The following is a 12556-nucleotide window of genomic DNA, read 5'->3' on the forward strand; positions in this document are numbered from 1 at the left end:
ACATTTGGAGATGCTCAAAACATTTTTGAAAATGGTTTTAAAAATTGGAAAAAAATAACGAAACGGTGATGAAGTTACCTGAGCTACAGTAGAAATATTTTCTATTCGTTCTGCGAAAGTGCCCCACGAAGTAACGTTCATGTTAGGTCTGTAGGTTTTGTTGGCAATAATAATATCCAGTTCGAGCCCTGGTGAAATAGTTTTATAAACCACAATCAGCGTAGAGATCGGATTAAAAAGCAAAGATTTTGTCAACAAACATCCAACGTTTGTCATCTTCAAAAAATATTCCGAAGCCCCGTAAGGGGGAGTGATGTCAGGATAGTTTTCATATTTATCATCTCTAAAATAGTTACTATTGCACCCCCCTTCAGAAACAAATTCGCTTAAGTATTCTGGACTGAAATCTACTGATAATGTCTCAAAAGATTCACTAGAACGGAGAACCATACAAAATATAATACTCCAGAACAAAACATTCACGCTACGCGACATTTCTCCTTTCGTTTGACTTTTTGACAAACGCAGTTTTCTGTCCTTTTTTTGAATTATAAGAACATCGAAACAAACGGCCGGGTAAGAACTGTCTCCATAAAATCAAAGACCTCAGTATGAATACGATCATTTCAATTAAATTCTGTGATTAACAATATATATACACGCTAATCCAGGATTATGTAATCCTGACACATGAAAATGAGTTATTTATTGATATCATAATCTTATATCTCGTATGCGTAGACAATATACAATATACATACATAATAAATAAGAATTATTCATTTGAAAACATTCTTAAATGCACTGTTTAAAACTTATTATTAAAGTCGTAATAAAACTTCATTTTTCATGAAATTTTTTCTCTGTTTTTGATGCGTATTATTCATCTCTTTCTGAAATTAATTTATCAAATATTTGTGTGTACCATATACTATATACTTACTGTAAACTTATTTTTATTATTTGTTTTTAACACTAATTTGTAATAACACGGCCTCCGTGATGTAGTGACTCACGCATGAAGGGTTCCGGGTTCGATTCCCGGTGACAACACAAAAAATAAAAATGTGATTTTTCTCAAGCCTGGGTGTTCTGTGATGTAATTCAGCACTGTAATTGGGCCTCCTGGCCTGTTGTGGTGTAAAAAAATTATTTAAAAAATAAGTCAATAAAAATAAATATTAAACATAAAAAATATTAAAATATTCAAATATTAAAAAATACTTATTTTTATACGTATATACATATATGTATATATTTTTTTTGTTTAAGTTCTTTACAAGTTATTTAAAATTTGATTTTTAATTCTAACATTTTCTTATATCCATATTTTTTCTATTTTGTTATGCAAAGTTTCGCTTTTTATTTTGCATTGCAGCATGCTTTTTTTTTGTTTCTACATGTATACGAAAAAAAAGTGTTGTTTATTTTTAAAATTATTACTTTCTATGTTTGTACTTACGCGTTTATTTATTCTTTATATTTGTATAATATTTGATTTTAGTTTCACAGTTGGCCGTCTAACCAACTGCGCCACGGCGCCTGAACGTAAGATGATCAGACTAGTCTAGTCCAGGAACTATGAAATATTCTAGTGTGATTTTTTTTATTATTATTATTTTTTTATTGTTTTTAGTATTTGCATATAACAAACATAAATAAAAATATGTTTTTAGTTAGAATGAGACAAAATGAGCAGTGAAGGGTAAAACCGTACTTTTGTTCGCCTCGAAGTCTAATAACCAGTGAGTTGCCCATCTTGCAAGAATCGTCAGATTCGTTATCCGATAAACATGATTGACACAAAATCATTAGAATAATATTGAAATTTAAATTACACTGTGACATTTTTTTGTACCTGGAATGGTGCTCAAATCGTAATACTGATCAACGTACTGTCATATAACAAAAACATGACCCATACACTGTAAGTGCGGATAATGGAAAGATGATGACGATTAAGCCAAACTAAAGTACCTGCCATAGAATTAAGAAATGTCCAGAAAGAGCGTAGCATCATATTTGAATACATCGGACTGTGTCCAATAATTCCCCCACTTAGACACACTTTCGCCGCGCGCATACTTGAAGTCACCAAGTAGTATTGCCAGATCGCGAAAAATATAACCATAACACAAATGTAAGGTAAAAAAATAACAATTTGTTAGTTTTTCTAAAATTTTGTTGTGCGCTCGGAAACATTGATTGACACAACAGAGTAGAAGAGGGTCATTTAATAAGAGTAATTGAATTAATGAACTTTGAACTTTAAATATAGAACTAATTTTATTTTACATAAAACCGCATCCAACCACTTCGTGCAACTCGTCTTATGTCATCAGACCACCTTGCCTGAGGCCTGCCAACACTACTTCTACCCGTTCTGGGTCGCCATTCCAGGACTTTTTTGGTTTATCTAGAGTCTGTGATTCTGGCTATATGACCAGCCCAGATCCATTTCTGGTTGGCAGCCCTATGGACCACATCGGTGATCTTTGTTCTCGCTCTAATCCATGATTGGTTTTTCTGTCTCTCAACGAAATACCCAGCATTCTCCTTTCCATGGCTCTCTGTGTCACTGATAATTTGTGTAAATTTTTTTTCGTGAACACAAAAGTTTCACAGCCATATGTCAGTACAGGGAGAACACAAGCATCAAAAAGTTTCTTCTTTAAGTAAATTAAATACTTCGGAGATTTTAGGATATATGAGAGCTTACCAAAGGCGGCCAATGCTAAACCTCGCCTTCTTTCTATTTCTACCTCTTGATTATCTTTGCCGAGCTTTATTTCATGTCCTAAGTATATATAACTATCAATCTTTTCAATTATTTCTCCATTTACTAAGATGTTACATGATTGGTTTGCATCACTCATTACTTTCAGTGCATCAGTTATTGCATCCAATTTCCCGTGGGCTGAAGTTTTTAATTAATGCATATGTATAATACTTTGTTTTACACACTGTAGATATGAGAAACTAAATGTCTTAAAAAAATATATAGCATATTACAATTCAGATGAAAAACATTGTAGAAAAGAAAAATAAGTTTAGGCAATAAAACTATTTGAAGAAATGCCAGAAAGCATAAAAAATGAAATTAATGTAAATATATTTAAAATATGTGAAAAATATTAGGTAGTAAATAGTGTAAATAGTGAATATAATTAATGAAAATGTACATATGAAACAGTTAATATTATAAATTAGGATACTAAGTGTATAATAGTGATAAATAATGTTAGAATAAGTATAGATGTAAATATTGTGTTGTAAATATATATTAGACTATGTAAATACATAGAAATAAATAAATAAATAAATAAATAATAAAAAAATAAAAAAAATCTATGGGGCTTAAACCTGTCAATGGCTGGTTTAACTGTTAAACATTCCCCATTATGTCTATGTTTAAACACCCATATTTGTTCTAGATCAAATAAACGCAATTCGTCCCTTGTTATTAAAGTATTGTTTTATTATAATATATTAATGATAGAATCCATAAATAATTTTTAAACGGCAAACGCATTAACCTGTACACCACGTTACTAATTTCTACTCGATTTCTCTTTGCATTTTCGCCAGTTTACTGTATAAATAAAAATAATATAATAAAAGCCAAGCCAGCCTAATTTTACCGTGTCGTGTGGATTTGTATGGCCGCGACCGGTACGAAATGACCATTCACTTTATTCTATGCGACGCGTGATAATCAAATTGATGATTATGACAGGTAAAACACATCTACACTTACTCCCATACAAATACACATAAACACACCCTTTGATTGTAACACAATTCAATAATATGTATGATTCTTATTTAGAAACTTAGCTGGTCTGTCGTTAAACTGTATTTTTTTTTAATGTTACTATATCACTGTCGACTGTTTTTTCTTTAAAATAAATAAATTAACTAAAATCAAGACATGTCAAATTGAGTTATGCCCAAGTGGAAGGGTAAACGTGATTTTGTTTTTTCGTATTTAAAAAAAACGTAAAAACTTTTAGGCAAAGTTCAATTGAATAAATTTGATTGTTTTTTTTATTTTAAATAAAACAATACTTATTTCACAAAATTCAATGATTGTCAATGGTATCTCGTCGCTAAATGTGTACCATTTTACGTTCAGATAAAACTGCTTTTTAGTTTTTTTCGTTTGCCTTCTACGTGGTCACAATTCATTTAACGAAGGAGACACAAAATAAGTTAGGGATCTGTAAAAGTTATAATATTTTAATGTTTGTCGCATATTTTGTACATGTTTCGTCATACAATTATTCTAATTAGTCACTGTCCATATTTGTAATCTGAAGTTGTTTCCGTCTGTCTGTAATACGTGCTATATCCATAAAGCATGTTCCGTTTGCCAGGTCAAAGAAAACAAGTACATGTTCGGAAAAAAAAGAAAAGGCTTTATGTCTTGAACTAATAATAGTTATTTACAAACCTATTACTATTTTCTAGACACAAGCAAGCTTTTGTATTCCCTTTTCATAAGACGGAACGCCCACTACGTTCGTCATCGTGCACATTATCACGGCTTTCACTTCCATACACATCATGAATTAATTGATAATGTGGACTGATTGAATGTTTTCGCATTAAGGAAATGAATAACAGGAGTTATCTTACAAGCGGCGCAATTTTCAATTTGTATTTGGCATTTCAAACAAGCACCAAGAAGCGAAGACAACATTCAGCTAACCGATAGCGGCGCCAACTCCTAGATATATCGGGGTAACTTCGACGCATGCGCGAAACTGCGATCACAGCGCTGCAATGGAAATAAATACAAACAGAACTTACTCTCTGGGTAAACCTCAATCTCACCTTCATTTATACAATATGGACGTGAATAAGTTCTCGCTGTTTTCCGACAGAAGGTGTTATCTAAGCCTTTTTACAACGGGTAATACTGTAGCCAAATTCATTATGAAGTTCCACCATTATTGCGTACCCAAAAATAGTAGTTTCGGGGTATTTTACCGGCTAACTTTTTGTTTTTTAATCGGCGGCTGAAGCACAAAGAATTCTTGTGGAGACCTTCGGTGGCCATGCTCTGTCGGAACATCCCTAAACGTCATCATCATAACTTCTGCTCTGCACCATGATCAGCTGGTTGTAGTGTATTATGAGCTCGTCAAACCCAACGAAATCATCACGGGAGATCTCTATCGACTACAATTGATGAATTCGAGCTGAGAATTGAAGGAAAAACGGCCGCAATACGAGGAGCGATACGATCAAGTCATTTTGCAGCACGTCAACGATCGGATACATGTTGTAAGGCCAGTCAAAAGATACTTGGAAACGCTCAAATGGGAAGTCCTACCCCACCCGCCGTATTCACCGGACATCGCTCCTTCCGACCTATATCTTGTTCCGGTCGATGACTCATGACCTAGCTGAGCAGCTCTTTAATTATTATTAAGATGCCTCGATTCGTGGGTAACCTCAAAAGATGAGTCGTTCTTTCGAGATGGTATTCGTATGCAGCCAGAAAGATGGGACAAAGTAGTCGCTACCGACGGACAATACTTTCAATTATATGTTCATTTTTTTTAAAAGCATTAATTTTCACGTAAAACCAGCGAAAACTTATTCAATGCGAAGATTCATTATAATATTTCGTCTATTTTTTTCCTATTAATCATGTATACACAACCAGCGACAAGAATTACAGTAAATGCCATGGACAAGACAATTACAGTAATAGCAAAATATTCACTTTGTTTTTTAGTCAGTAGTAATGAAGGAGTTGCAATGTGGCTAAATCGACCTTTTACTTCAGAGTCAAAGCCGGCAGAAGGTTGCATGTCTTTATTACGATGTTTAAATTCTTTGAACCAGGCTTTCGTCACTTTAAAGGAAAAAGAAGTTTCCATCCCTTTTAAAAAAACGAGAGAAAAATCAGCATCAATTCGTGTTGTATAAGTTATCTTCTTCGGCTGGAATCGTAAAGATTTATTTCTTGTGCTAGGTATTGTAATGTGGGGAACGGGCGTAAATCTTGTTGAACTGACGCGTTTCGGTATGGTTTTTTCATGCGTTTTTGTCTTGTTATGCAATGGTGAATGAGTACTCGCTTCGGGAGGTAGTTGACTAGGAAGTATGACAGCAAATTTGTCTATAACTAAAATTCCCCTCCTGTTTTCATCCAATATCGCTTCGAACACTATCTGAAATGAAATAGTTTTATAATTTTGGAATAAAATTAATTATGTTTACTATTACTACTATCGCCATTACGTTATTTTGCAGAGGTGATGGATCGCCACACACTTCTATCCTGACATACATTCCTAGCTTCTTTTACATTTATACATCTCGTCATACATGTCCTTTGGTTGTGTGTATTTTTGACATGACCAGACTTGAGATTTTAGTTTATTTTATTATCCTGCCACGTCTTTCTTGGTCCTCGTCCTACGTTACAATTCGTTCTTGCCATATGTATCCGATTTAACATTATTTCGTCATATATTAAATAATAAATATAACCGTTTGTGGTATCTTCTTTTTGTAACTAGTAGATGAAAATTTGAAAAAAACATGTCATACATTTGAGAAAAAACCGTTTTATTTTCATATAACAGAAAAATTACGCATTTATTCAACAGGGATGAAGCTGTAAAAATTATGAAAGTCTAGGCCTTTACAGAGCTTATATTCTCTATTAAATCACATTTAATTTTTATGTTCTTACCGGGAACTGAACCCGGAGCCTTCCATGCGTGAGCCAAGCGTCTTAACCATTACCGCCATCATGTGGAAGAATGAAAATATCCATCATAAGCCCTTTATATACTCACAGTGAAAGAGGCGATGAAAGCAGAAGAATAAAATTCAATTAAAATTGCAGTTAAAGTTGAAATAATAAAAATCATGTTACCGGATTTAAAAAAAACAAATACAATTTTTTTTGATTGAAACCGATAGGAAGACCCTCGGTCTTAAAAACGCGTGTTTTAGTGGATGTGAAGGACGTACTTTCATTACAGGTGCATGTGCAAAGTACCCACAAATTGTCAGCAATAGAGATCCAGGGCCTCGATTATGATGGGAAGATAAAGACGTCATTCCTTCACCTTGACGGTAAAGTTGAAGATATATTCCCTCTAGCGATTATAAAAATAAACTACCGATCCCCCACCTTCAAGTTTTGGGTAGGTACATCGATATAAATCAAGGGGGAGCGTACGTATGTACGTACCCAGCCAATATAATCGCCTCAGCATGACAGTTACCAACATTTAGTCAAGATAAAATACTAAATTAACAACCTGTTTGTCTTCTGTAATATTTGGGACGTATGGAATAGTCTGTATAAATGTTCCCCACGATGAAAATGTCATATTGGGTTCATAAACAATATCTCCAATTGATATTTTTAATGTTATTCCAGGGCGGATGAGATTGTAAACAAGAATAAAGCTAGAATCCATTTCAAATGGCATTTTCGTGGTTTTGATGCAACCAGAGTGATTTATTTTAAGGAAATATCCGTTAGAATCATGCGGAGGGGGGATGAAGGGATAGTTAAGGTATTCTTCAACTTTAAACTCATCAGTTTTGCAGACGCCATCAGATACGAAGAACGTTTCACTCTGAATTGGCTTAAAATTCACTTCGAGTATTCTTAATGAATCACAAACACGAGGTAGAAAACACGGCACAATTAAAGAACAGTGAAACATGAAAAACCAAAACATTGAATCTACTTAATTAAATATAAAATATTAAATATATTTGGACACTGTCAGTTGGACTCAGTTGGTCAGATGTTTATTTTCAGTCAAGACACGAATACATTGAAAATTCGAACTAACTAAACTGACTAATGAACCCTACCTAAGTAAATATTACATACCGGGCAAATTGTTATTTATTTATTTATATACTAGCGGACCCGACAGACGTTGTCCTGCCCAAACATTGGCTTGCCTGCCATTAGCTGGTTCAGAAAAAGTTTTTTCGATGTTCAATTTTTCGATAAACTATATACTAAGTTACATTTGACATTTCAATTTTTTCGTTTCTTCAGTGTGTGATTTGCTGTTGCCCAAAGCAAAACCCAAAAAAGTGTGCAATACCTCGTTATCCTGCGCCGATTGGGTAAGGCCCGGTTGTATGATCGTAAGCAATAGTAAAAAATCTGTAGTAATAGTCCAAAATATAAAAAAATAGTTGTTTCATCTATAGTAACTGAAGGTGGATAGTAAAACTCTTTAAACGTTTGTAAAAAAATCAACTCGCCAATGTTGGCGAGTAAAACGTTCACAGTAGAATAATGAAGATGGTGTAATTTTTTGACGTTTACCGGTTATCTTTATTTACTCACGTCTCTTAGTATTGTTTTATTTCCGAATACGGAATGCACTATGCTTATCAATGCTTAAGCAATCTAAATCGGAGAGTTCGTTCGACGATGACTTTTTTTACTTAATCGTCAAAAAAACTAAAACATTTTGAAAACGATTTAACAGTATTTTTCCATCAACCGTTCAATTCCGCGGCAGTCAAAATTATTTTTGTTTGTTTTAAATTTGTTTTATTTTTGAAGTTCAAAGCTCATTAATTAAATAACTTTTATTAAATCACCTTTACTTATCTACTCTGCAGTGACTCTCAATGTTTCCGTGAGTGCAATAAAATTTTAGAAAAGTTAAAAATGTTTTTTTAATATTTTATATTATCTAACATTTATTAACACAATTTTTTTTAATTATATTTTTCGCGATCTGACATTACGCGGCGACTTTGCGCATGCGTGTGACGAAAGTGGGGGTTTCTTTGGACACAGTCCGATGTATTCTTTTCTACAAATATGATTTTACGCTCCTTCTGGACTATTCTTAATTCTGTAATTATATTATGCCTACATTATAATATTTCAGATCTTGTTGGATTACCGTATTATTGTTGTCTTTTAATTTTTCTTATCATTCTTGTTTTCAAATAACATATTAAAATATTGTTATTGTTTTTCGGTTTTTATTTTATGAAATTGTCAAACTTTATTATTATTTTAAGATTCTGTTGACCGATGTTATTATTTGATTGCGTTTAAAAACGCCATGTTGTCACGTGGGTTAATTTGTTCGCCTTTTTGAAGTTCGCAAAGTCACATTCCACAATGTAACAATGTATAAAAAAAATGAATAAAATATAATTTTCCATTTTCGAAATTTGGAATAAAAAAAAACAGTGGTTATATTTCACTCAAGTAAAAACGCGGGTAACCCAACAAATGATAGTAAAAGGATAGTTAAACCGAATTCGTTAATAAATTAAACTATAGTAAAACGAAACTTTCATTTCGAGGCAATTGTTTGTAATTAAATTCCAAAACTAAAAATTGTCAAAAATTAAACTAAAATTAAAAACAAGATTAAAAAAATATTGAATTTAAGTAGGTACTTGTTTATAGTTGAATTCCAAAACATATTTTCAAATATGGCATTCTTTTTGCAAACGTCAAACTCCGGTCGTCTTACCAACAAACGGTGTACTTATATGTGAATACGATTTTAAAAAATGTATTGAATTTAATATTATTTAAGTGTCACTAAAAATCCAATAAAAAGAAAGAAATAGGTAGAAATAATAAGGAATTAAGGGAAAAAATCTTATTGAGAGACCCAAAAACCAATCGTTGTTTGTAAACATTCGAAAACAATATATTTTTATTCATAAAAAAACAACAAGTTTCCATTTTTTTGCAAATGCATTCTCCTCGAATGCAACCCTGGTAGATCGATGAATAAAACATTTATGCTCCTAACTTCTTTTTTAACTATTCGATTGAAGATTTGAATACCTACGAACACGCACAGCGCAAATATATATATTTATTTCTCTGAAAACCGCACGAAAATCGGTTAAGCCGTTTAGGAGTACGGTGACATCGGACGTACAGAGGAATTATATGTATAAAGATACGCCCAGTGGGCATTAATAAAGACGATATAAATTATACATACGATGGGAAAAATTAGTGATGCAACAGACCTCTGCTTCTGTTTCCGCAACTGCGGAAGTTCGGCATGTTTTTGCACATCCCTTTTTTTATGTTTCCGCAATTTTTATAACGGAAATTTGAACGGAACATTACGCACGAGAGGGGTGTTCCAGGCGTTCCGGCCAACCAAAAGCGAGTCGGGTGAGTGCTTTCGGCACTTGTTGCAGCGCGTTTGTTTACATACTTTTTTTATTTCGTACGCCGTGACGTGAGCGTAAGCTCGTAAGACTTTCTGTTCTTGTTTCTTTTATTTATTTATTTTATTTTATTTTATTTTATTAGGTAATTCAACAAAGATACACACTAGAAACGTACAATTTGAAAGCATTCGTCGATACAATTTTACATGCATATATATCTTCAATTATAGAATTACACAAAATAGATTTATATATTAAGTTATAATACATGTGTTTTTTTTTATTTTTATACAGGATACATTGCAATAAAAAAAAATAGTTTTACATGAGTACTTATTGAATAAGATTTATTCCTAAGAGATTTTTCGCAAAAGCTGAGAGAGCATCATGAAAAATGTCAATTTTATTGTTTCGGCAGTATATATTATATTCCCGACACATGCGGGCCATGTGTGTGTGGTATGTAGCATTATTTAAAAACAAAGGCAGTTTAAATATTTCCCGATGTCTGAGTGTTCTCAATCCCGCATTTATTTCTATTTTATTTAGGAGGTTAGTATCTACTGTGTATTTTAATATTTTATTCAGAAATTTTATATCGAAAACAACGCGGCGTTTTAATAGTAATTAATTTGCGTCGTGTGTAATTTAAGTATAAAGGCGGCCTCCGTGGTAAAGTGGTTAAGACGCTTGACTCACACACAAAAGGTTTTGGATTCGATTCCCGGTGAGAGCACAAAAATTAAATTTGATTTTTCTCAAGCCTGGGTGTTGAATAATGTAATTCGGCACCGTAATTGGGCCTTCTGGCTTGTGGTGCAAAAATTAATAAATGAATATTTACACATTACAACAGAGGTGAAGAACATTTTAGAGAAGGTAATATAGAAGTCTAGGCATCTACAGGGCTTATGACCTGTCAATGGTTGGTTTAAGTGGCCACTTTCCACACTGTGTAACATTCACCATTCTGCTATATTTGAACATCAATATTCCTCAATTCTTCCATATGTTGATGTTTGTGAGGTTAAAGAGCTGAAACCTTTATTTATGCGGGTGAGATTCATCTAATTGAATTATTCCACCTACATACTAGTCAACGCCTGAAAATGTTATTTTTTCAATTTCTATACTTCTTCATGGACCAGGTGGATTTATCAACAATATTTTGAGTTTGTCCAAATTTTTGTAGACAGAGGACAACACCTCTGTTGTAATTTGTTAATATAAACAGCTCCCCAGGGAGTTGAATCCAGTCCTTGTCTACAAAAATTTGGACAAACTCAAAATATTGTTGATAAATTAATATTTGAAAGCACAAGAAGAATTTTGCGCAGAGTGTTAATTAATCACGTAAATGAAATTCCGCAATAACTTAATTTTTACTTGTCACCGTTTCGCACCTAAAAGTATCACCAGTACTATCATTGTTCGAAATATTGTTAATTGGTTATGGTTAAATAAATGTAAAACGTTTATATTTCCAGGTGCTTGCTCTAAATCCCAGGAAGGCTGCGACTTTGAGGAGGCAATTTCAGCTACCGGATATGGAAAATTCAACATCCTTCTTCTACTGTGTGCACTTCCGGGGTTTTCTACTTCTGTTTACGTGTCCTCGTCGCTTTCGTACATCATGACAAGTGCAGAATGCGATCTTAACATGAGTATGGCGGACATGGGAAAACTTAACATATTTACTTATGCTGGTAAGTAAATATTTATGTATAAACATTAATATGAATTAAGAATAGTCCAGAAGGAGCGTAGACTCATATTTGAATACATCGGACTGTGTCCAATAATCCCGCCACTATGCTCCAAGCAGCCAGCCATAGAAAAAGGAAACTATCAAAAAATTGCGTGAAAACATACTAAACGAAAACTGGTTATCCACGTTATCTTCTAATAATGCACATGATTTTGTGTTGTCTTTTGAAAAAACATTAAATAATTATATCGAAGCGGCTTCGACTCAATCTGTCTTCAAAATAAAAGCTAAATTTCGACAAATAAAGCCATGGATTACCCATGGAATTGTTGTGTCTATCCGCAAAAAAGAAAATCTTTTTCGACTTTTTAAAAGATATCCACAAAACTTAAAATTATCATCGTTTTATAAAAAATATAGAAACAACCTAACAAAAATTATTAAACGGACTAAAGAAACATACTTTAGAGAAAAAATACTAGAATGTGACAATGACAATAAAAAAAATTGGCAAATAATAAACGACATAACTGAAAGAAAACGAAATGTTTCTAATCCGATACAAAAAATTAAACTTAATAATCAATTAATTCTGGCAGACAAGGAACCAAAACAGATGGCTAATCACTTTGACGATTTTTTCTCTAAAGTCGGTGAAAATCTAGCAAAAAATATTAATCC

At 32.9% G+C, this 12556-nt stretch overlaps 1 protein-coding gene across 1 annotated transcript in view; it reads left to right on the forward strand.

The window, feature by feature from the left end:
• LOC148275071 (synaptic vesicle glycoprotein 2B-like) overlaps positions 1-12556 on the forward strand; it is a 38869-nt gene that overhangs the window by 11464 nt on the left and 14849 nt on the right. Inside the window, exon 2 of the mRNA XM_088236188.1 lies at positions 11655-11873. Within this exon, the coding sequence (XP_088092314.1) occupies positions 11655-11873 (219 nt within the window). The remainder of the gene's footprint in view (positions 1-11654; positions 11874-12556) is intronic.

This window comes from Micrasema longulum, unplaced genomic scaffold (assembly GCF_059751315.1).
Source record: "Micrasema longulum isolate JH-2025_06_02 unplaced genomic scaffold, ASM5975131v1 h1tg001520l, whole genome shotgun sequence".
Classification (NCBI taxonomy): Eukaryota; Metazoa; Arthropoda; class Insecta; order Trichoptera; family Brachycentridae; genus Micrasema; species Micrasema longulum.